Raw genomic sequence first — 26283 nt, forward strand, 5'->3', positions numbered from 1 at the left:
TAGCTAACTATGAAGAGAAAAGTCAAGACTTTTTATCAGTACAGGACTCAAACATACCAGGGGTGGAAATCCAAGAGGTGGAACTCAAAACCACACATTTGTATAATTTGGTGCAAGTCCCAGAAAATGAAGAATATTAAAACCAACTCTTGTGTTCCTACTGTAGCAATGGAATAGAATGCACTAGGATGATTATGGTGTGTAGAGACACCTGTTTTTACTGTTGAATATATAAGAAAAAGAAATAACAACAAATACTGTTGTTATTTCTTTTTCATATATATTCAAATGTATCAAATAATTTTAAGAATCGTTTCAGGCATCCCAGAAACAACCAATGAAAATCCAAGTGCTAGAAGAATTCTGCCACTTGTTCACATAATCACACCAACGATCACAGACTGACTGGTAACAAAAAAACAGCCATCCACATCATCCTTATTTGGTTTACAGAACCACAGCAGACATCTGTCCCAGTACATTTCCATTCTAGGAGCTCACAGAGTGGTTCACAGAATATCCAACCTCCCCACTTCCAACTGTCTAGCAGCTCCAAAAAATTTTTTTTTTTTTTTAAACAGAGAGAGAGAGGAAGTCTGCAGGGACTGGTATTCACGCTCATTACGGAGGCAGAGCTTGTTTCAGAAAGTCTGCTTATCAAAGCTAGCACTTGTGCAAGGTTATCAGGTTCCCTCTGCTATTTCTTTCATATTTCAGCTATACAAAGAAACCCTTGACTTTATTTACTCTTTGCCACTCCTAGAACTGCTGTTCTGATCAGGATCCACAGTCAAAGCACAGTTGTCACAACTCACCTCTACAGACTTCCCTTCCTTTTCAACCTCATGACTGCAATTCTCTCAGACTCCAGTGAGAAAGTTAACTCATGAGGAAAAAAAAGTTCAGGCACTGCATTAAGCGTGTTACTATTGTACTGTGAGACATAAGAAAAACAGCATTCAAAGTATTGTTGAAAGAAAGAAGGCTTGATGGCATTTTACAACACTAGCTTGTCAAGAAACCCCTTCGCTCCAACACAAACAGCAGTCTATATAAACATGGAGGTAAAGATAGGAAAAAGCATTCAGTGACCTGAGGTCAGCACAACTGCAGGCAGCAGAAGTGTCTAAAAGGAATTGGAGGTACATTGTTCTCAGGTTTCAACCAGTTCAGTGAAACCTTTCAAGAAAGCTCATCCTGACTGCCACCTGGAGGACAACAGGACTCTTGAGTGAAGAAGGTATTAACACACTTACTTTCCAGTAAGACTTTCAACACATTCTCCATGTAAATATAAAATCACCTCAGTGCAGGAATAAAAGTCAACAGAGAGGCACAGCTGATAGTGCAGTTCATTTCCCACAATTTCCCACGTTTGTCATCGTTTTCCTCCAGCTGAGAATAAGATTTAGATATTTTCCTGCAGATTAAACAGGTATTTAGAAAGTCACAAGAGGCTTAACACAAAACTGAATATTCAAGTCTTCTGCAAATAATATTCTTCCAAGTTTTCCATTTTCCTTAACCCTAATTCTCCCTCACTCCCTTTTCAACAGGCATTCTATACCTCTGATCGGACACAATCATCTGACATCAGACTTGGTTCTTCAGTTTTTCATCCTCTCATAAGAAGCAGTAAATCTGACCTTTTTCCTCTTAACATTATGTCATTACCACCCTAGGGACAGGTTTTGTTGGTTGTGTTTTTTTGTTGGGTTTGTTGTTGGGTCTTTTTTTATGACATAGCAGGAAAAAAATTAACAATATGAAAACGCTTGCTTATGGCAACTCCTACCACCCTCAGAAACTATTTAAATTAAAGAAATAGCCAGTTTTATTCCCTTAGGAAAGGGGGACTTCTGAACATGCAGGAAAACAGACTGAAGTCGTAGAATGCACATATAAGAAATAAACATTTCCACGTAAAAGAAATGCGAAAGAGTCTGCCTTGCCTAGAGTAATACAGTGTGTGTTAAACAGCACCATGTTTTATGTTTATTTGTGGTCTGCTGTAAAAGGGAACTTCAAGCACAAATATATGCGAATATGCGATGTTCCAGACACTTTACCACAGGTTCCAGATTTAGGCGTGCACTACCAATTATTACATTGGTTCAATTAGCTGATTATTACCTTTTTCTTTCCTTGATATTGGTGATAAATTCAATACCCTATGGCACATTTACACCCAGCTGAAGCAGAAAAAAAAGAAAGAATGTAGCTCAGTGCATAATGTCACTATCTCCCTAAACAAAGAGATACTAGACTTCAGGACTGCATGCAAACAAGTTCAAGCAGAAGTTCTGTGCAAACTCTTTTTACCTAGAAACATGAGGAAATAAATCTAGCAATTCCCTGCATGGAACGACAAGATGTAAAAACTATCTATGAAGAACAGAGTAATGAAAGAGTAAATCAGCAAACATGTACACTGAAAAGATACTGCAAGTGTGCACACAGACTTGCTTTTCAGTTTTACCTTTAACTAACTAAAGATTTATTCAGAAAACCAGCCTGATTGTCAACACTCTTTCTACCCATCCCAAATTATACAAAGATGAATACTCTTTTCTCAAAATATTTAAGGAAAGCCTACATGTTCTGAAAAATGTACTATATACACACACTTAACTCTCTGAAAATACATTCATACAAAAAATAAGAACGACAGCCCACTTTTCCACAATAACAGATTCCATAGTACTGCCCAAGCCAGTTCTGATTCTCACAAACCTGGGCATTAAACCGTGAGTCTTGTAAGCTGTGCTTAAAAGTATTATTTCCCTGTATTAAGTAGGAAGACTGTACAATAAGCAGCGCTCAGCATTGTGTGCTGAATACATAAGAACATGAGAGAAGCTTGTAAGCTTGTTCATCTGTGCAAAACATTTCAAGTTACAATTACTTTGTCATTTTTCTTGGGGGCACAATGATACGCATCTTCGTAGCATACCACACTGGTAAGTAAAAAAAAAAAACTATCAAAGAAAAAGCAACTTTAAGGAAATCTCCTTGAACTGTTAATGGTTCTTCACCCTCTACAGCTTCTACTTGTCTGCAACATTCTTTTGGACACAAGCCACCAAGCTTGTTCTAAAGCAAACTTTTCCACAAGAGATAACAGAAGAGTACTTACATCTGTCAAAGTACTATAAGCAACTGGAAGGCTCCATCCTTCTCTGAAGATGGCTCTAAAAACACATATTTCAACTAAGCTGTGGATGTAGCCACTGACCTTTAACTCCACATGGAGATGCACGTTCTATGCATGCCAAAATAATACCAGTTTATAAAACTGCAACGACATACGCTTTTTGTGTATCTGATGTAGAAGCAACCACCAATATGCACTGTCAAGCTTTTATTAAGTAACTGTTTACAACCTGTTTAACAGATCCTCAAAATTAAGGCATCTCATCACTAGATTAAAGTTTTCTTACTAACCTGTTACAAAAACGAATGAACATTAAGTTTAAATGAGACCTTGACATAAAGCTCTTTCCCAAACTAGGTCTTCACAAGACTATCTTCCCATGCAAAATTCTGATGAAGTAGTAAGTTCAATGGATCCACTATTTTCCACTTGCAAACTCCCCAGCTTTTTAGGGCAGCATACCAGCTACCAAGCATCAAACACTAAACTAAAAGTTTTAACGCGTAATACCTGAAGTGTTTCCTAAAAAGTGTTTCCTGCTTTTGACTTCCTGCATTAAGTGATAATCCTCACTGGGATCATCATAACAGAGCATGTATATACTGCTGAAAGCTTTAGCATACCATAAAAGCTACTCTTTTAAACATTAAGTGTTCAATAAGCTCAACAGCAAGGAACATTAAGTCCAACAGTTCACTTAAAACACAACAGAATACAATCTAGACTGGTACTGAAGTAGTTTTAATCCCATGACTCAAGTGCATTTGCAGAATACGACATCTTCATTCCTTCTGGGTTCATGTTGCTTCTGTGTCTGTAATTCTAGGAAACAGAAGAGGTACTAGTTTAGAACCATTAACGCTTTCAATCACTGAACTGTAAAAGTCACTATAAAACTATTTTAGATGTCTGCATGAACCTATCTCAATGTAATTTAAACATCCTATTTTTTAAATAAATACAGAAGCTCTTTCATCAATAAACTTTTACACATTAAGGTTTTTAGACCCCAGTGTGAAAACAATGCACTTGAATCAACCTCAGATTTTATCAGGTGTGGGAAGAATCCTTCCCAAAGTTCAAATCCCAACTTCTCTTACCCAACAAACCAGTTCACACAACTTTGGGGAAAAAATTCCTTCTCCATTTCTTATTTAAGAATGACTGTCTGCATCACTTTCCCAGAAAAACCCTTTTTCTTTTGGAAAAAGGATGAAGCCCAGTCATCTGTAAGATCAAGGCTTTTGATGAAGGCATTAAAATACAAGCAGATACTTTTCAAAGTAGGAGCAGGCATAGAATTCAAATCCTAAACTAGTGACTGCACAGTGATTCAAGAGCTCTGCCACCTAGGCTGTCTCATTTACTCAAGGTGTATTTTAACATCTGGTATCAGCAACACTAAGAGACCAGAAGGCTCCTCCTCATCACAGACATTCAGAACAATTTTGACAGGGATCAGATTGGGGCATTTATCTAACTATATTTAGCTGAAGTTTTTAGTCAAATGAGTTACCTGACTGAGCAATACATAACAAGCAGTGACTTTATAACTAGCAACTATTTGCTCCTATCCTACATGTGCAGCAGAGAAACTTCTGGAACTACAGCCTTTGTGTACGTTTGCACAAAACTCTTCTTCCACAGACTAGTTCTTGACGCTACAGATCAAGACTAACAGAGCTAGTAAGGCCACACTGTAAGAGTTTAAGTCAAGCAAGATGTCCAAAATTAAATTCAGAAATGCTGAGCACGTTGAAGATGCACAAGTAAGATAAGGGACACAGTTACAGTCAAAACAGTTTCAGTGGTACTATGCTGGATATATACTGCTAAAACCACTTTTATACCAAGACAAAGTTCTGAAAGCCAAGACTTCCAGTTCATTTCCAGACTTACCTTATGGGTATTAACTGATGTAAAGACTCTTTCTCCTTGAAAACCAAAAGCAATTTCTTCCAACCAAACAGGAACTTCCTGCTGGGCCTACATAATTAGAAAAGTGAATTTAGAGACTTTGACTGCTTTAGTAATTCATATTAAGATTAGCATAACTGTACCAAAGAAATAATAGTGAAATCCTAAAGAATAGAAAAAGTTAAGCACTAAGATTCGAAACTTACATCTGAGAGCACTTTAACTAGCGATTGTGCAAGATGGCCATCTGAACTGTTATCAAAGAAGCAAACTGCTTTGCCTATATTTCCACAACGACCAGTTCGTCCAATTCTGTGTACATACTCTTCAATGGTGGAAGGAAGGTCAAAATTAATAACATGTTGAACGTTTTCAATATCCAGACCTCTTGCTGCCACAGAAGTTGCCACAAGAACTTGACTTTTTCCAGAACGAAAATCCTGCAGAGCTATTTCTCTCTCTCTCTGTTCTCTATCTCTACAAAAAAAAAAAAAACCAAACCAAAACCCCCAATGGTTAGAAAGAATGTCTCAAAGAATCTGCAGTATTATTTAAGATACAAGTTAAAGGTCATGATTTACCCACAGAAGTCATCTGGGGTCGGGGGATGGGACGACGGACACGACACAGGGGATGACACCAAAAACCAACCACTCACACATTACCAGTTTAGGTTTTCTCAGTTTTTAACTGATTAGCAGTAAGACACAGCAGCTACTGTAACCTAAGTCTCTAAAGAAATTAAGAGTTTTTTTAAAGAACCAGAATTAGTCATGTACCGAACTTAACTCTGCTTCCCTAAGGATCCACTTCTGTAACTGATTGTTTCTTCATGCCATTGCTAGAAGTGCTTTTCCGACTGCTTTGTAGCCGTGAGCAAGAAGAGCAAAGAAGTCTACTTATACTCCTGCGTAGGCCATTTTTCCTATTAGAAAGTGTGGTAAGCCAACACTATAGAACTTGCCTTTTGTTTATCATCACGAGAAGAAAACTACGTTTGCTCTGGGGTTTGCATTTTTAAAGAATATCATCCAGTACTTAAACACAGTAGATCAGAGCTTAACTCATGTTCTTTGTTGTCCAAATGAGAGAACAAATTAGAAACTTAAAAAAAAGTGTGCTTTTGAATCTAACATTGGACATGTAGTGAAGTCTGGTATGACCACTACTCCAGAGAAGAGCAACTATCCGAACTAACTTCAACTCGAAAAATTCAAGTGAATCAGAAATCAGTAATTTCTCATGACAGTTTAGCAGCTTTCACGGAACCAGTTACTCTCTTTGTAGTTACCTCCTCCCACACAAAACAGGTTGTGGGACAAAAATAACCTCCTCCCACTCAAAACAGGTTGTGGGACAGTAATTCAAATTAGCCAAGAACAGGCCAGATCTTCTCAAAATGACCCTTCACACACCTGTAAAACTGATAGGGCACAGGATACAAACATCTTCTATCTGTGTACTAAGATCATTTTGAACCATCTACAACCTTGATACTCAGATATCTGTCAGAACAGTGCCCAAAACATTTTATTGGCAAGAATTCAAGCCCCTTCCTCCTATTGCAAGACGAAAAATATTGCAAAATTACTTTTTTGATGTGCTACAGTTCACTAGGAATCTTAAGACCCAGTTCCCTGTCCTACATTTCCACATATAAACAACCACCACAGAACTACATTCCAGCTCATTACATGAAAGACAGGCCACCTTTTTAGATGGGTTTAGACCTGGAATTAGCAACTATTTCACCTTGTTTCTCAGCATTTGTTCAGGTTTGCAACACCAAGGAGCAGACTACAAACACAAGTTAGAAGCATCTTCTGTTTAGATCAATCTCCATACAAATGCCATGTCTATTAACACATCAAGGAGGCAGAAATGACAGCATCAGAATTCTGTATTGACTTAGCACTTTGAGGAAGCCTGTAGGACAGAGTGGAAGGTCCACAACTGCCACTTGAATTTACAAATATATCTCACCACCAACACCAAAAGGTCTGATATTGGTCACAGAAATGACTACAAAAACTACATCTAAACAACAGCTGATTCTACCAAAATTATTATGTATTAATTTTTTTTAGCAGTAGGCATAAAATTCTGCAGTTCATATACAGTGTGGTCAACAAGAAAGATGTATACTCAGAAAATGCCATGATAACTGGCCTTCAGAAACACTACACTCAACTAAGCAGAGCTGCTGAGAATTACAGGGCTATCTGAAACAAGGCAAGCTAAGTCACACAGATACTTAAGTCACACTTAGTACTATTACCTGACTTTCTCTTTAAAAATACTTACCCATGGATGCTAGTGGCTGTTATTTTTTGTTGACAAAGAAAGGCTGCAATGTAGTCTGCTTTTTTCTTTTTGTCCACAAACACCACGGTTCGTTCATGACCTGTGTTAAACAAGAGTTCACATCCACTGCAGTTAGAAATCTGATGCATTTTAACTATTCACAGTTGCAGCTACTAATATAACACCTACTACCAGGACAGGTTTTGAACGACTTTGAATGTGAACCTTAACGACTTTTTTAAGGTATGATTGTTATTTCTTGCCTGTGTTGAAGTGATCAAATTCAATCCATCAATTTCCAGATCAACACAGAAATCTAGATGAAGACAAGTGCATTCTACTTTTCTCCTCAATAAACGGACAAAACAAGTGTTTTTCTCAGTGATAAATTCATGCAGTGATAAATGATTTCTCAGTGATAAATTCATCTCATGCACTTCCTTTCTACAGCATGTGGCCAGAATTGGCACACCATTCTGAGCACTGAACAGCAAGGTACACAGACTGTTTTTTAATTCCAAACTTCCTTCCAGTTTTCAGCACTAAAACTTAAGATACATTCAGAGCAAAAATTACAAAATCCCAGCCTTTAACAAAATACAGGCCCAAACAGTTTACGTAAGAGTTTAATACATCTATAATCTGGAGATAATACCCTGTAAAGAAATATAAAGACCACATAAAGAAACTAACCATCTGGGAAGTTTGTCTGCTAGTACTCAATAGAGATGAGGCCTTGACAAATATCCCTAACACAAATATGCCTAAAACCCTAGAACTCCCAGAGGTCTGCTTCAAGCTTCAATCAGTAGTCCTGTAAAGCATGTAACACCCATAACAGAATGGAATCATGACCTGGCGAACAGCAAGGGCACAAGTTTAAAAACAAACAATTTTGTCTTCCCTGGAAAACAATTAGCAATAAAGAAAGTTACCTATGCTTTGCAGAATTTCTATCAGTTTATCCCTCTTGGAATACTGAGGAATCTGAAGAATACTTTGCTGAACATCACTGCAAGCTCCACCCATGTGTCCAACAACAACAAATAAATAATCACTTTTCAAAAATTCACCAGCCAGCCTTGAAAAGAAACAAAATTGACCAACATGAAGTCTATTATGTAGCTTACTTTCACTTAAGATCACGTAACTTCATTTCTGTTTAAGCAACCCCCACAACAAATACTTGTATCATTCCTCACAAGTCAGAGGATCTAAATAGTCATATGTACATTTTTTAAAAAAATAGAGAAGTCTGTACTGTTTTCTAGAGAGCTGTACAAAAAAACCCCTCATCAATAAGAAGGTGCACAGACTGATTACTGCCCTGTAGCTTTTCGTACACAAACACTGCACTTTCTAGCCATCTCAGAAAGAGTTCCACACACATGTTTGTAACAAAATGGGGTTACTGACACATGACCACAGAACCAGTCTCAGGGCACTATTTTATCACCAGCTGGAGGATCAAGGGAGAATTCTACACAGGCCAGAATTCAAAACAGGCCTTCAAGAGACACCACCATCCTTTTTGCCTGTTCAAACGCATTGCTTAAAAACACACAGCTTATTACATAGCATTTATTTACCAATTGCCATAAGCAAAAATCAAGTTTTGTTCAGACAGCATTCCTCTTCAGTTATGCCTTACCTAGGTGATCTTATCCGAGAGATCAAACTCACCAAAGTAAGTAATTCCTTGGAATGTCCCATAATACTCGAGTTTTACTAAACTGTACTAACTTATCAATACACAAAGCAGCTTCCACTGCAGTAAAATTCAGATGGTAAACAAGTCAACCTTTAACCAAAAGCAGACAACATCAAGTTTTAGAATAAATTCCTAAAAAGAGAGGAAACTCTTAAAAAAGTTAATGGACTGCCTTAAGGATTTGAATCTCCTACCTGATTCATAGGTGTAATTGACACTGAAAAGGTTTCACAGCAAACAACTTACTAGAGATTTAAATGTGTTTGGTCTTAAGATCTGACTGGTTTAATATCTCACGGAGAGACACAGTTCCAAATTGAAAGTACAGAGCAAGTTTAAACTCTCTGAAAACAGAACAGTAAACAAAAAACAGGAAGGGAGAAAAGAAAGAAAAGACCTTTTAAAGGGACATATAAAGCCCCAAATGCTAAGCTGAAGTTCTTAGGAAATGCATGGATGTCTCAACTCACGTGTACAGGAAGAGCCACAACGATCAGACCAGAGGTTTACGTAACACTGAGACCCAAATTCAGGTACAAACCCAAATGGTACGTTAAAACTAACTCACTGAATAGAAGTCCAGAAGAGCCTGAACTTAGCAGTGCCAAAGAAAGCACCTTGTCCTGTAATACCAAAGTAGTATACTGTCTAAACTTGTTCTGATGGCAGAGTATGGAAAAACATTAGCTTTCCGGTCTCCAGAATCAGTAAGGCACTAAATCCAGGAAGAAAGTGACTTCAGACAAGAAAGCCTTTCACTCTCTAAAATGGTAACATCACCTTTAGGCACTCCAGTTTTCAAAGGTTACAGGAAATGTTATTATGCACTTCCAAACCATGCTACAAGCACTTAGGTTTCTGAAGTCTTCTACCAGCACTTGTAAATCCTGCAAAACTGATGGTAGAAAGGTAGTCTGTTGGGTTTTGCTGGTTTTTTTCCCCGTTAAACAGAAGCAGGCAGTAAACATCTTGCACAGTTGCAAGGGATCTCCTACTTTCAGATGCTGGTAGTTACAGCTTTACTCATCCCTCAGTATGTAGCAAAAACACATAGCAAGAGCATTAGCAAAAACACATTGACGATGACAACAGATCTAGAAATCAAGATTCCTCTCTCAACCCCAGAGAGCCTGTGCATCTCAAAGGAGACACACCCAATATTCTCCCAGGATGCAGTGCAAAGTGAGACCACACTTCCATACAAACATGGAATGAATATGAACCATGCTCATGTACAGTACCATTTGAAGGCTTGATTCCCAGCTGTGGAAACAAGGACGTTACTAGCTCACTGCAAGACCTTCTTTCTTTCAATACAAAAAACTCCATGAAAAAAGTCTTGACTGAGGAACTAAAGCCACAATAGGCAACTTAAGACTGACTTTAAAGTGAATTAAATCCTACTTAAAGAAACGTGATCCATATCCCCAACAGCTGTCAGTACTAACTGACTGAATGGGAGAAAGCAGCCATTCCCCACTTTCATTCAGGACAGTCAACTACTGAAGATGTTTTCTCCCAGCCTCAAAAAAGATCCTTCAGGCTTCTTGAAGGCCATAAGAAAGTTGTCAGGATTTGACTCGCTGAATTACCAACACCACTACAACCATCTGATCAGTTTACATGCTCTCAAATGGCAACATGCTTACTGGTATTTTTTAGTGATACTGTCACAACAGTATCCCTACCACAAAAGCCACCAAAATTATGTCAACTGCTCAAACTGAAGTTTAGACTCCTCTGATTTAAGAATGAGTATTCAGATGCCTGTCTCTTCAAAAGTGGAAATACTGAATAATTTCCACCCACCTACAGGGAATGGAGTGTTTTGTTCTATTACTTCCAGACTCAGCAACCCCACTACCATCTGTTGAAGACTGTTCTCTCAGAGTCTGGAAAGAGGAACTTCAAGGGTAGTGAGTAGTAGAGCTGTAAGATATGTCTTAAAGCCATTTGTGGAAGCTTTAAAACTACCAAAACCAAATAGCACTTATGCATGTAAATAAGAATCGTGTACCAGAAAGGCTGCTGAGTTGAGCAATAATTGGTATGTCTGCTTACACTATGACCTGGTGCCAAAGACAGCACTACTAGTGCTGCTTATGAAACAGCAAGCTCATTGTTTTTGAGATTGCACAGATGTGATGGAAGAGGGACAAGAAAAAAACAGGGGCAGTATGAGGACTTCTGCAGAACTGGAATTCAAACGCCTTCAGACAAACTCCATAAGTTGCTTTAGACTTACCACTTAAATTAAGCAGTTAATCTATGCAAGTCACCTAAAAAAGGGAAGTCTTCAGCAAGGAATGTTAACATCATAGCTTTTCAGTATCTTCTAGGAAGATTATAAGCTTTTAAACATAAAGAGTGCTCTTAACTCTTCAGACATTTAGCTCCACACAAGTGCATCTTCAGATATATTTCCAATTTTATTTTACTCACTTCTGAACTTCTTCAGGAAAAGTGGCACTAAACATCAGTGTCTGACGTTTGTCTTTTGGTGGCATGGTTGAGTGAGAAATCAGCTTCTTCATATCTAACCCAAAACCCATATCAAGCATGCGGTCCGCTTCATCTAGCACCAAATATTTCACGTTACGCAAACCAATCTGCAAGTATTTCAGTGAAAGAAAAACTGTATTGGTTCACTGGCAGTATACACTTATAGAATGTCCTAATTGACAAAATCCACCTTTTACTTATTTCTTTCCAGTAGAAGTTAATTATTATTATTTTATATTATTATTTATTATTATAAAAGCTTATGTGCATTATGTTTTGTTTGCATCTCAACCTCTTTTTAAAATCTGCACTAATTCTAATAGCATGCATACAACGAAGTGCTTCAGAACTTGCTTAAGCAATGTAAACCAAGATAGAGCCTATAGATCAACTATTATTAAGCACATCTATTTTGAAATTATGCCTGAGTTTTAGAAAGGTTCTCTCATACAACCCTCAGGCATTCTCCTTGTTCTGAAAAAAATTATGTCAGAAAGCATTATTAAGGACATTACACGGGCACTGCTGCTGACCAAGACTGTGGTTTTGACCTGAAGCCTGACAACTATAGAAAGAATCTCCAGTTTATCACCAAGAAGTGTTTTTCTGAACTTCATTTGTCCAGTGTAACACCACCGAGCCACCATTATAATACGTAGCAATTTCGATTTGAATTTATAATGGCTGGAAAAATAAACATTCAAATACAATATTACAACTGGAGTTTTTTATATTTTGAATAAAATCAGTATTAAAACATTCAAAGAATTAATATTAACACAGTTCCAGATAAAAGCTATTGTAGCAAAACAAACAGGACACCAAGTGAAAATCTGCTATGGAATTTTGCATAGGAAATAAGAGAAGGTGTTCCATTTAAACTATAAAATTTGATTGCCAACAACACTGCAGCCAGTCTGATTTAGACTGTTATTTTCCAGTGGGCCCTTAAAGGGACTAAAGATATCTGGACTCACACTACTCTTTCAAAAAACTCATGGTATTTAAATATTCCAAGAAAAGCTCACTTGTATTTTAAGTAAGTGCCTGTATAAAGGCAGCATATTGACTGTTTTCATGGCTCTACCTTTGTTTCTATTGAATTTGAAGCAAGAAAACTAGTATGTAAAAAGCTAAAAGTGTTCAGGGAATTTGTATTCAGTTTTAAGATCTTACCTGCTTTCTTCCTATAATGTCTAGAAGCCTTCCCGGAGTGGCACATAGTATATTACAGCCTTGCATTACCTGACGAATTGAATGGCCTGTGTGTGTACCTCCATAGATCACAACAGGCCTTATACAAGTTCTATCACATAGAAAAAAAAAGGATTAATTATGTAGGTGTGCAAACAGTATTGTTTCATGAAAATACGTTAAAAAAATCATCAGATCCACCATAAACCAGATTACTTTTAGTGGCTCAATTCCCTCACCATACAGCACAGTTTATAACCAAAAGCAGGACCCAAGACCAGAAACTCACTCAGTGTAAGCTCAGAGTTCCCATTCATACTACAAAAGGGAGGCTGCACAGGTATCCTACTTGGAAAGAACACCATTTCACTTGTGTTCTTGCCTCTCTCTTCAACTAAGAGTTACCGGCAGTAAGAGCCAAAATGGTGCTAAGACATTGTCCCCTTTTATACGGCATACTTAGAAAAATCAGAACCACCAAATATATGCCTTTAGAGCTTCAGAAGTAATCTTTCCACATCTTGAAAGGACAGTGGAAAAAAAAGAAAAAAGTACACAGGTGGGTCTTTGTAAAGCAACTTATCACGCTGGCCATGTAGTGTGCCACTCAGGCATTCTATTCAACCCATTCAAATGCTAAACTACTTAGTGCTCTTCCTGCTAAGATTTTTGGTTAGATATTCCTCTCCTGTAGAGAACCACCTCTAAGAGCAAGAACTAACTTACACAGCTGAAGTGCAAGTTTACAAGCTTATCTTTATAACCCCCTGCTAAGGCTTTTACACGCATGCAACAAGTATTTTCATACTCAAATTCGAACTGTCTATTCTTAAAGATACTAATTCAACTTTATATGCAACAACGGTGAATTGGATAAACCTGGTGAATTTTTACCAGGTTTAACTGGAACTTTTCAGGAAATTTTAGTGAAGAATAGAAACAGGTTAGACGGACAGCATTTCAACATTTACCCACTATCAATTAGTATACATACTTCATATTCCTATTTGTAATCTAAACCAAAGAATTTAAGCATATCATTAATCTGAATGAAGCACTATGCATACAATTCTTTAGAAGTAACAGATTCACACCCAGATACTGTTTAGCTGCCCCTCAAACGTAGGTTATCTTGCTTGTACTGCAATGCAGCTGTAGCAGAAACTTTTTAAATTCAAAAGCTATTTTATTGTGAAATAATCTGCATCTAGTTTAAGATACCATAATTAATAGAATTAGCTACATAGAAGTTTTAGAGATTAAGAAGCAATCCTTAGTAACATGCTTAGTAAGTAGATACGCAAACATGATGGTACTTCAGTACCATCTTGGACAGCCTCCACGTATAAGTTTGCTTGAAGGAGCAAAGGCAAGCCTAATTTAGCCCACCAGATTCTGCACTGACAATGTCCTCCATCCCACCTCCTAACAGTAACAAGCCGTTAAGACAACAGATTTAATCCTCTTCCTATGCACTGGTGAAAGCTATCACTTAGCAGCAGAAAGATCACTGGCAAACTAGTACAAATATACTCTCACACAACATCGAAGTTGCAATGACAAGTTTAGACCTTCTGTTCTGTTCTGAAGAAGCAGAGCTAAAAGAGTGTGAAATTTCTGTCCAAGACCAGAAACACTGGAAAGTACAGAGTTACTAGAAACTACCACTGAAAGTTAACTAAAAACCCCAAGACATACCTTGATTTTTTGAATCACAGAATAATTTGGGCTCAAGGGACCTTTAAAGGTCATCTAGTCCAACCTCCCTGCAATGAGCAAGGGACATCTTCAACTAGATGAGGTTGCTCTGAGCCCCGTCCAACCTGGTCTTGAATGTTTCCAGGGGTGGGGCATCTACCACCTCTCTGGGTAGCCTGTTCCAGTGTTTCACCCCCCTCATTGTAAAAAATTTCTTCCTTATATCTAGTCTAAATCTCCCCTCTTTTACTTTAAAACCATTACTCTTTGTCCTATTGCAACAGGACCTGATAAAAAGTCTGTCCCCATCTTTCTCAGAGATCCCCTGTAAGTACTGGAAGGCTGCTAGAAGGTCTCCATGGAGCCTTCTCTTCTCCAGGCTGAACAAACCCAACTCCCTCAGCCTGTCCTCATAGGGGAGGTGCTCCAGCCCCCTGATCATCTTTGTGGCCTCCTCTGGACCCACTCCATGTCTTTCCTGCGCTGAGGACTGCAGAGCTGGACACAGTACTGCAGATGGGGTCTCACCAGGGCAGAGTGCAGGGGAGAATGACCTCCCTTGACCTTCCAGCCCTGCTGCTTTTCACACAGCCCAGGATACAGTTGGCTTTCTGGGCTGTAAGCACACATGCTGGCCCATATCCATGTCACTTTTTGTCAAAAAAATAAAAGCAAGTATAAATTACATAAGGCAAGCTATTGTTAAGTTACCTCATTTAAGAAATTTTTCTCATCAGTAAAGATGATGTGACACAAGTTTAGTACTTACCTCTTCTTCAAGCTGGAGTGAGCCTCTCCCCACCCCGCCAGTATCAGGAAGATTAGGAGTTTCAATTCCTAGCCATATAGTAAGAAACCTGCTAGCCAGTATTATCACCTAAATTCGAGTATTTGTAGTCATTCTGTTAGCACAGAAAAGTTTTTTCAAGTATTCATGAAAAAAATACAATACTGCTGCTTCAGGCAAAATTAATAATCAATACCAGGCAACAGTGAAAAGCTTACCCATACACAAATTTCCTTGCTTCTAGGAAGATCTGATTTATGAGTTCTCTAGTTGGGGCAACAATAATACACTCTGGTTCTTGCTGCTCTTTAAACCTACTGGCAGTTACGCCATTTCTCATCATGTGGGCCACAACTGGTACAAGAAAAGCTGCCTAAAAAAAAAAAAAATACAGCAGTATTTATGCTATTTAGTCTCAAAAATTTTCATCAGTCACACTAAAAGCTGCGTATCCATCTTACAAGCTACAATGATACAGCACTCTACCAACTTCAATGAAATCAGACTGCAAAAGGAATGACCTGAATGCATTACAGAACATTTAACCTTATTTTTCCTTGTTCAAGAAGCATGAAAGTATCTCTCTGGATCTTAAGGAGTCTAATAATGCAGGAACACAGCCATGCACCAGCTAACTTCTGGGTTCTTCAGGCAGTTCCATACTTCATGCTGACATACACTATGTACCACACAATGAAAACCACTCCTTAACATTACTTACAAGCTTTACATTATCATCAGTAGATCTGTAAGGTAATCAGGTATCAGCACTCTCCGGACTACTACAATAGCAGATCAGTTTGCAAGACAGCTGCACCAGCACCCTTATTTCCATGTTAGACTAGTTATTCCCAAACCAGAATCTGTACAGCAGTCCCAAATGCATTCAGAACATTTATAAGCTTTGGACATTTACCCCTCTGCAAACAGATGTTTTTCAAAAAAGAGACTAATAAGCTGCGTAACAAAGCTAGAATCCACACTATACTGAATGGCAAAAAGCTGTACTTAATATCAAAATATTCTCATACAGAGCTGCCAGTGGTTAACTTGTTAAACTGTCCAGTGTACCCAAGTTTGAGACAACTGTCAACTTAATATCAACTCTCAACACTGCTCCACAATTAATAGTGAAATCACCTAAAAGTAAGCTCAGTGAAGATCAGACTTGATCAAACTGGCACAACACACTGTTAAAATCCGGCATAAGTTAAAAAAACCCAAAACAAATAACACAAAAAACCCCACAAAAACCACAAAAAACCCCACACATACCAACACCAAAAAAAAAAAAAAAGCCACACACCACAGAAAGAAATGCCAAATTTCAACTGCTGAGGGTTTTTTTCTCATCAGCAGTTTCTATGACTGCATACACTTCTGAATCTGCATCTGTAGCCCTGAAGACTGGCCTGCTGTATCAAGACACTAGTTCACTGAAATTAAAAGGAATTCAGCCCAAAACCATAACCATCCATCATTCGTATCTGCGCTTAATGCTACACCTGCCATTGCAGTGGGAGTCAAATCATTCGGTAACAAGCTGTGAAGCATCTGGCACATAGAAGACCAAGGCATCCACCTGAAAGTTCATGGTCACACACTTCCAGTAGTACAAATACTACACGAAATGCTTACAGTTTTTCCCGATCCTGTCTGGGCACATGCCATTAAATCCCTTCCTGCCAGTATAATAGGAATGCTGTACTTCTGCACCGGAGTAAGTTTAGAGAATCCAGCTTTCACAATGTTTGTGTTTAAAGTCTGACAGAGGTTAGCTTCTTCAAAAGCCTGTAAGAGAAAAAAATTAACAGTACACATCCACTGTTAAGTTTCAAAACTGAGACACTTACCACAGGCTAGAGCCATCCAAACACTAAAAAGTATTAACTTTTGGAGGTGTCTCACCAGCCATCTAGATTCCCGAGGTTCCTACAGGCAAAAGCCCCAAAGGTTTCTTCAACCTGCTCATGCCATTCAAGTAAAGTTGCCTGTAGGACCATGAGGGCCTTCAGCTGCTCGTCTTAGTTTTGAGAGAAAACTGCATACATCTGGATTCGAGCACGTGAACTCATTATCATGGCATGCTATGAAAACAAACTAAAACTCTTCTGGTTCATTTCACATAGCAAATACACACTTCATCTCTGTGTTAAAACTAGTAAAGAGAGCTAAAGCAACATCCCTATCCAAGACCAAAAAGCATCGTACATAACAAAATCAGTTTAACTTCAGTGAGAAAACCTTTCAGAACATGGGATGGAGAAAAAAACGTCCACATCTTCTCTTTCAACACAGGTGCTACTACCCCCTCTGCCCTTCTTCCTCATTCTTCTCCCTAGAAAGAGTTTTTTTTTTAAACAAACCTCTAGCCACCTGGTGTGGAGTAGGAACAGTTATATATTACCTTTAAACAATAAACAGCAGCCACAGAAAACAGGGCTAGAGATGATGTCAAAAACACCTCTCTACCCAAGGGAAAACTATTCCAACAGGCGTTCATTTACATTGCAAAAGATCCCCCAGTAACAGATTTCGACAAGATGATTCCACCTGCCTTCCCACAAACTGCTGCAAAGACCTCTTTCTTTCAAGATATAAACCAGCATTTTTCCGCAGTTTAAGGAATATACTTCCTGTCCATCCAGTATCACTTTGTTTGGACCATTTCTGTAACTTGTAAATGTAATTTTGAATTCAAATTTTTATCTTTCAAATGGGCACCATCTCCTTCCAACATAGTACTGTCTGCAGGATTCAAAATCTTTATTAACATTTTCATTAGCAGTGAGTATTAGATTCGGTATACAACCCTGCAGAATCACACTCAACATAAATCCTGAGATTAATGAGTTTACTAACCAGTAACGGTGCTGGAGGGTTAAGTCCTGACACTTCAACAACGTTTTCATCATATTTGTGAAAATTAATTCCTGTCTGATAATGTGCAAAGATAGCTTGTTCATCATCAGGTGGAGGAGGGGGCACATAAGTCACCTTTGGACCTTAAAAACACAATCACTCACATTCATGAACAATATCACAAAAACTTAAACTAAAACTATTTTAAGTATGGAGCTACTGAAGTTAAGTTCAGTGGGACGCCATTTAGACGTCTCTCAACTTTCCAGTAAGGCAAGAAATTTCATAAATTAATTCTATTAGAACTTACTTTTATACCAGTAGACCTAAAACTCACAAATAAAGTCGGAGTTCTGTAAAGCATTCTTGTCTCACATTTGCTCAAGGACCTTAAGTTGAAGAGCTACTCACAAAAATTATATAAGGCTCTATTTTACCACCATGCAAAAAACAATTCTACCACAAAACCTCATTACGCTATAAATTAACCTAGTCAGTAGCAATGCATTTATTAGTATAAAATTAATAGAGCATTAAAAAAAAGGAGAAAATCAATCTGTTCATTGCAGCCCATTTATAGTTCTGTATTCATTAACCTATTTTTCAAGCTAATAAAGTCGGAGGTGGAAAATTATTTGATGCTCACTAAAAGGCTAGCAGTAGAAGCCATTTCACAGGGACCTCCAATGAGGAATGACCAGGAACCAAAATAGGCAAGAGTTCAGTATCTGTCTTTTTCTATTTCAAGAGTAAGAGAAAGGCAAGATAAGGCTAAAGACATTTGCAAAAAACACTGCAGGTAAGTAAACATTTTAATAGATTGTCTCAACTGACACTACCAATATATGTCAGAAAGTCATTATTATTCATATATTTCAACCTCATCTTCTGCACATAATAATCACGAAATTTTATTTGCTAACTTGCACTCTGTAAAACACATCAAGCCTGTTTTCCAGAAACAGAATCCCAGATGCTATAGCATCTGAAACTGAGAATCTACTGTTTCTTCATGGTTTGCTTTAATGATTATCACTTAGTTGCCTACACTATTGCCAATCATGTACTCTAACACTTGTGTCCCAGGTAGACAAGCTTTACCATTGGAAAGAAGAAACAACAGCAACAGTTCTACAGCATTCCATTCCAAAAAAGTTAGTCTTTACTTAGGTGAGAACAACCACTGCATCACCCATTAATTCAAAGATGAACAAAGTTTAAACATACAGAGTTTAACAGAATTTGCTTGGCAACTCATGCTACACAAACTGTTTTGAGATGGTTATGCATTCACCCATATCCCTACCTTCTTTTTCACCCAACTGCTTCCAGCAACTTTAAGTAAGACAATGTTCCTTGAGTTAAAAACAAGTTAAAACTGGCATGTTACTTGTGGAAAAAGCTACTTACCTCTTTCAGAACCTATTTCTTCACTGCATTCTTTGCAAGCTGCTGTTAAAGAAAGCATTCCAAAGTTAATTCATTTTAGGAAAAAAAAGCTCATTTGAGAGAAGATCTAATTAAGAACCTTAATTCCTACAGGCACTTAGAAAACTCAACAGTGGATCCTGATATGGTTGGTAGAATGAGTAGAAATATTTAAGTAAGCAATGAAAGCTTAGTTACAGAAAGCCAGAAGACAAAGGCTCCGTATTTGTGTTTTAAAGGGCAGAAAGAGAAGACGTCAGAACACTGAGCTTAGCAGGACCTTGCAGTAACAACATGAAGGAATTAGATCCAGCACCTTGCTGAGGCACTTCACAAAGCAAATCTGGTCCTTATTTGACTTTATTTAAAGTCCCTTACCATCAAATCAAATGCAATCATCCCTCTCTACGAGATGGCCATCACAAGATGTCTATATAAAGCAAGTCATATTTGAAGACAATCAAAAGGAATGATCCCTCCTAAATCCAGCATACGCTTTGCAAGGACAGATATAGTTGTCCGTATTCACTTGAAATGAATCATGAGGAAAAAAGCATCTATAACAAGAAACTGATACGCCACAAATGTCAGGTTTATAACCTTGTTTTGTTACCTCCTAAGTGAGGTTTTTCCCCTAAAACCGATGAATGAAATATTGTGAGTAACAAGAAATTCACACATGCTTACGGTTACAGCATCTTGGTTTTAAGAATCATTCAACGTTTCCACAAAACCAGATGCCTGTTTCATGCTATATAACCAACTTCTAAACAGCAAAAGATCCATAGTCATAAACTTCAGTGTCATGATAGCAGTTTTTCAAGAGTTAGGAGCGAATTTAAATCAGAAGACAAAACCTTCCGGTTATTTCAACAGCCACATGTTCATAACATCCATTCCCTGAAAGTTCTGACCTTGACATCCATGCATTGTATGTGTGTTGCTTTCATTATCACTTGAAAAACAAACACATTTACTCCTAAAAGTGAGGAAGTACTACATGGTCTGCCAGGCAGAAAAGGACTTGGGGGTGCTCGTCAACAGTGTAGTGTGCCCAGGTGGTCAAGAAGGTGGCCAACAGCATCCTGGCCTGTATCAGAAATAGTGTGGCCAGCAGGAGCAGGGAGGGGATTGTGCCCCTGTACTTGGCACTGGTGAGGCCACACCTTGAGTATTGTGTGGTTTTGGGCCCCTCACTACAAGTCAGACATCGAGGTGCTGGAGCGTGTCCAGAGAAGGGCAATGAAGCTGGTGAAGGGTCTGGAGAACGGGTCTTACGAGGAGCAGCTGAGGGAACTGGGGCTGTTTAGCCTGGAGAAAAGGAGGCTGAGGGGAGACCTTATCACTCTCCACAACTACCTGAAAGGAGGTTGTAGTGAGGTGGGGGTCAGTCTCTTCTCCCAAGTAACAAGTGACAGGACAAGAGGAAATGGCCTCAAGTTGGGCCAGGGGAGGTTTAGATTGGATGTCAGAAAAAAATTCTTTACTGAAAGAGTGGTCAGGCATTGGAACAGGCTGCCTAGGGAAGTGGTGGAGTCACCAATCCTGAAGTGTTAAAAAAACATGTAGATGTGGCACTTTGGGACATGGATTAGTGGGCATGGTGGTGTTAGGGCAACGGTTGGACTTGATGATCTCAGAGGTCTATTCCAACCTAATGACTCTAAGATTTTATGTTTTACATAAGTAAAAACTGTATTAAGACTGAGCTATTAACAGCAGCATTTCCATAATCCATTTTAAGTACTTGGTCTTACTATACACAAAATAGAAAAAGCCTTAAACCTAACTGGTAGCCTGTATCTACTCTGTGCAGGAAGTTGTGTTGCCGATTTTAAAGAAGGGTAAAAAAAGACGCTTTAATATAAGGTCCGCCTGGAAAAGAATGGAGGCTAGAAAGGAAGATACGGGACACAAGACTGAGTGTAGAGGAAAGACAACACGAAAGCTGTTAACAGGTTCTCTACTGAAATGCACAGCTCAGGCCATTCATAAAAATCATAATATGAGACTGACAATTTTAAGACTGGTATCACAGAAGTACAGCGACCCTGCAGTGCTTCCTTTATCTGCATTCTTCCTCCTGCAGCCATGCAAGCTGTCCTAGGTTACAGTGTAAGATGTGCCCAAAAAAAGTATGCTATTACCATCTTCATGAGCTGTTGAGATCAGGTGGGGCGGTGCTCCCTGCGTCCTCCCTCTGGACTATCTCCTGTTAATGGCCCATCAAGGAACTGCCTCGCAACTCGCCATCCCATTGTGAGATGCTCCGCCCGGGGAGAAGGAGCCAAGCAGTCCATGCTAAATAAAAACTGAGATCTCGAACACCCTAGCAGCCTTCTTCCACTGGATTCCCAGAGGAGTTTTTCCCCCTCCACTGGAGTTCCAGAGGACAAGAGCTACCTACCTACCACTGGACCTTCCGAGGAAGACCAGACCCTTTTACAAGATCACTGCTTCAACAGAACTACATCCATCGCTTCAGGAGGACTGCAGCCAGCATCTTATCGGACTGCTACTGCCACCCTAACAGGGTGTCAGGTTGTATTTCTGACTCTGTCAGTGTAAACCAGTGGGTTGGGTTTTTTTCCTGCCTTGTGTTATATATATATATATATTAGTAAAGAACTGTTATTCCTATTCCCCATATCTTTGCCTGAAGGCCCGTTAATTTCAAAATTATAATAATTTGGAGGGAAGGGGGTTGCCTTTTCCATTTCAAGGGAGGCTCCTGCCTTCCTCTGCAGACACCTGTCTTTCAAACCAAGACACAAGCACAGAAGAATAGCATCAAGGCACCCTATTAATCCAATTACTCGTTCTCAACAAGATCAAACTATTAACTCTAAACATAAATACCAGTTCTAAAGAGGCAGCCAGTACTGTGACTTGGATCAGGAATGCTCTGTTCAGCAGCAATACTCTTAAGCAACTCTGTAATATCACAGCTTTGTTGAGATGGTGACAGAGAATCCAAGCAAAAATGCAACATACAGTGTGTGTTATCACTTCTAAATACTTATTTTTCCATCAGAAGATAGAATATGCTTACACAGTATCTCTAACTGCAAGAAGCATAACTGTTTTAAGAAAAGCCAGCACAGCCCTACCTTCATGACCTTTACAAACTCTGTTAGAGTGACATGACTGCTATTCAGAGATGGAGGCAGCACAACAGCCTAGCAGTGCTTGCTGTTCCTTCGCTAGGTCCACACACATACTCTAACTGTAAAAGAACATACCTCCCATGCAACAAACTACTCTTTATAAAGAATTATCTTTCCACATGAACCTCTCTCTATACAGACTAGTGCAACTGTTGCCCACCAATACCCGTAACAGTCTTTACATACCGACACTTTATACGTGGTCACGAAAAAGTAAGGTATCACTATCCTGCGTTAAGGATGCAGTTAAGTCCACTATGAGTATTAGCATGTTGCCTCTATAAACACTCAAGTTTCTAAAAATCATTATTTGAACTAAAAATCTGAAAAACTGAATTTGAGTAAGTCGAATAGAGGCAAATCAAGTGTTCTCTGGATATTAAGGAGCACTTCTGAAACAAATACTGTATTTTTTTCTACAGTTAAAAATTTTTACCAGTATCACACAAAATGTTCTTACATTGCAAATATCACCATCCACTACCCACTACACTAGTTTAATGGTATTTCTAATTTGAATTATGGGACTTCCATGAGTGATAGATTACTATGCTCTAGGTAGCAAAACACACAGTTTACAAGTTTCAGTAGCATCAGTGGCAAAGGAAGACCAGACCATGAGGGAAAAATCCTCTGTACGCAGAAAAAAAAAAACAACATTAGAATAAAGTCATCAGAAAAGCTGGCCTCTCAGGGCTACAAACCTTACTTGTGAGCCTGGACAAACCTAAAACAATACTTCCCTTTATAGGGGAGGTGGAAAAAATCTAGAGTGACTATTTAAAAACTGAGCAAGTTCTTAAAGGCTTGCTTTCAATTTTACGGTTAGCACCTCTGCTTCACTCTGCGTTAACTGACCCAGTAGCACTAGGGCTACGAAAAAAATTAGAGGAGGCAACAGCTTTGAAAATGCAATTCCTAAAATTTATCCAAGTTACAAACATGCCTTGTGCAGGAATGGAAGCAAGCTATCTAACATTTGCAGTAGGTTCTTAACTCAGAAATAAAGAACAACCACAGTGACAGCATTTAGCAAAGCTAAGAAGCTATTGCATTGCCACAAACCAGCAATGAGGAAACGGAAATGTTCACCACCTTTTTAAAAAGTCTCACCTGCATCACCTCCAAATGTTCCTCCTCTTCTAGAGCCAAGGAAAATGCCAGACTGAGGTCTGTCTCTTTGCTCACCTTCAATACCTGTGAGTAATACACAGTGTAGTGGATATAGTGTCTAAAATTAGTATCAGGTACTATGCTTAATAGTACTTTTCACTCCAAAAACTCTACAGTGCAACAGCCCTAACAGATTTCTTTGTATCTCCAACCTATACTGTATTTTTCCCAGTGACAGTATTTTTCAAAGGCATTATCCATGTTCTACAACACAGCTGAAGAACAGGAGCTATTTCATAGCTTTCACCTTTATACTTGTAGTTCTCAGGGAGCAAGCAAACCCAGAATGAATGACTAAATGTATGCTGTTCCCACACAAACCAGTCAATATAAAAAAAAAAACCAAACAAAACAACTTACTCTCACTTTGTCAAAAGCTAGAAGGAAATCCTCTAACACCTCTATTTTGTGTACTACAACCTTCTACAATGCTCCTTTCTCGAAAACTTGTAGTACAGCATAGTACACCGTAACTTAGTTTGCCCAGTTTTGCACGTGCAGATCAAGTCCTTTTATTCGGCGATTATTCTTCACAGTCCTTATTTTATTAATACAGATAAAAAGCACCATAAAACCGGTTTGTCTAAACGTATGAAAAAATGAAGTATTTTTTGCTAAAAATGATGATGAGAAGAGTCTACTGCTCTTCTCTAGTATTGCTTCCTGCAAGAAGTAAATCCAACATTAAGTCTTGAAGTATTTGACTTTACACACATATATGCTATATAAGCTACTAACTTTCAATTCTTCGGTTATGATGCAGATTAGTTCAGTCCTCTGGTTCAGTCACAGAACAACTGACAGCACCTGTACCTTCTCAGTTTTCATAACCAGTACTGTACAGTGAGGTCCTATTGCAATTGCTGCCTCCTATGGAGTGAGGATTTGAAAACCTGCCTTTCAGATCTATCAATTTCTATTTATTACTCAGAATTGCTTATTCAGTTGCTCAGGACAGGCAGTGCCAAGTACTTAGTGTATTTTTATTTCTAACCCTTGGCCTAGTCAACCTCCTGATGGGGAAGGAGAGGAAGTAAACAGCCACATGCATAAACAAGGTATATCTCATTTTATACAGTTTTAGGTGTTGTCTAAGATCCAAGCAGTCAACTTGTATTGTCATTTACTCCTCAGTCTTTATTCTTCAACTGAGCACCTGTTCCAACACCTTATAATGACAAAGAGCATCTTCTGCTAAATGAGACCAGGAAGTTCTCCTACCACAGTACCTGTAGCTCCTTCTCCACCAATGCTTGGTGCCTACCGACTTATGTCATTTGACTTTCACCAAATTAAAAATAAATAAATAAAGATCACACCTTAAAGGCTCACACACAAGAGACAGTCTAGATATAAAATCCATAACTACTGACCTTAAATACAGCTTGTGATTTTCTTCATGATTGCTGGAAAGTCTACAGCAGAACTGTTAGTCATCATTCCACAGCACCACCAAAGTGTTGCTGCCTGCTTAGTCAAATGAGTCTAGCATTCCCCTACCATAATACGCATTAATCCAAGAGATGGAGAAACGGTGCAGAATTTTTTGAAAGAATAAGCGTAACAACTTCAAGTGGTTCCACAGCTGTTCTGCAGGTCAGAACTTTTGCTAAACATGCCCAAACCAGGACTAGAGTTTCCATCTTCCTTGTTTCATAACCAGTCCCACTTACAGCCTTAGAACTATTTTGACAGATGCTACGTGATAATAAGTCTCCACTGCCCTATGTACTTCTGATAGCACCTCGTGGAAGCGTATGCAGCAGTACTGCCAAACTGTCAATCACTAATCTCTTCAATGTGTATTGCATAGAAAAGTGTCACTCACCGTTACAAACAAGAAGAGGACAGGCATTAAACATTGCTTTATGGACCCTAAAGAAAGCAAGTTTTCACATCTTCCATAGAAGAGAACTGGCATAGTCCCTCACACGGCATATATGTGAATATTAATATTCAGCTGCCTTTTACACTACATTATGACTCAATGAAATTACTAGAAAAATACCCCTCTCCAAGGGGAATGGAACCAAAGCAAGACGTAAACAAAACATCGATTTTTAAACACAGAGTCCTGCCTTCTGGCAAATATTGTAGGGTATTTTATATCGTGCAGTCAAAACAAAGGGATGATACCTTAGTGTCTACATTATGCAGAAATAAGGATTGGTATTGTAGCCTCTAAGTCATAAATACTCATCTGGCTCTGGTACAACAAAACCGAGTATCTGAATAGGGGAAATTTAGTGTATCGAATAAAACTAGCCACTAGAATTACAGACACTCCAGAAAGTTACCTCTGTTTGCAAAATTCCTTCCGCTACCAAATTTACTCACTCTTTGATACTGCCTGTTCAGAAATTCACTAGTATCTATAATTAGAAAA

At 38.6% G+C, this 26283-nt stretch overlaps 1 protein-coding gene across 1 annotated transcript in view; it reads right to left on the minus strand.

The window, feature by feature from the left end:
• Positions 1–26283, minus strand: part of LOC104341715 (uncharacterized) — a 73472-nt gene that overhangs the window by 46447 nt on the left and 742 nt on the right. The window contains exons 3-14 of the mRNA XM_086480120.1: positions 26195–26269; positions 23838–23921; positions 19540–19581; positions 18130–18272; positions 16906–17058; positions 15486–15640; positions 12765–12894; positions 11529–11695; positions 8311–8456; positions 7376–7475; positions 5278–5548; positions 5054–5140 (exon numbers count right to left, since the gene is read on the minus strand). Of these exons, the coding sequence (XP_086336246.1) occupies positions 5054–5140; positions 5278–5548; positions 7376–7475; positions 8311–8456; positions 11529–11695; positions 12765–12894; positions 15486–15640; positions 16906–17058; positions 18130–18272; positions 19540–19581; positions 23838–23921; positions 26195–26269 (1553 nt within the window). The remainder of the gene's footprint in view (positions 1–5053; positions 5141–5277; positions 5549–7375; positions 7476–8310; positions 8457–11528; positions 11696–12764; positions 12895–15485; positions 15641–16905; positions 17059–18129; positions 18273–19539; positions 19582–23837; positions 23922–26194; positions 26270–26283) is intronic.

This window comes from Leptosomus discolor, chromosome Z, assembly GCF_034619465.1.
Source record: "Leptosomus discolor isolate bLepDis1 chromosome Z, bLepDis1.hap2, whole genome shotgun sequence".
Lineage (NCBI taxonomy): Eukaryota > Metazoa > Chordata > Aves > Leptosomiformes > Leptosomidae > Leptosomus > Leptosomus discolor.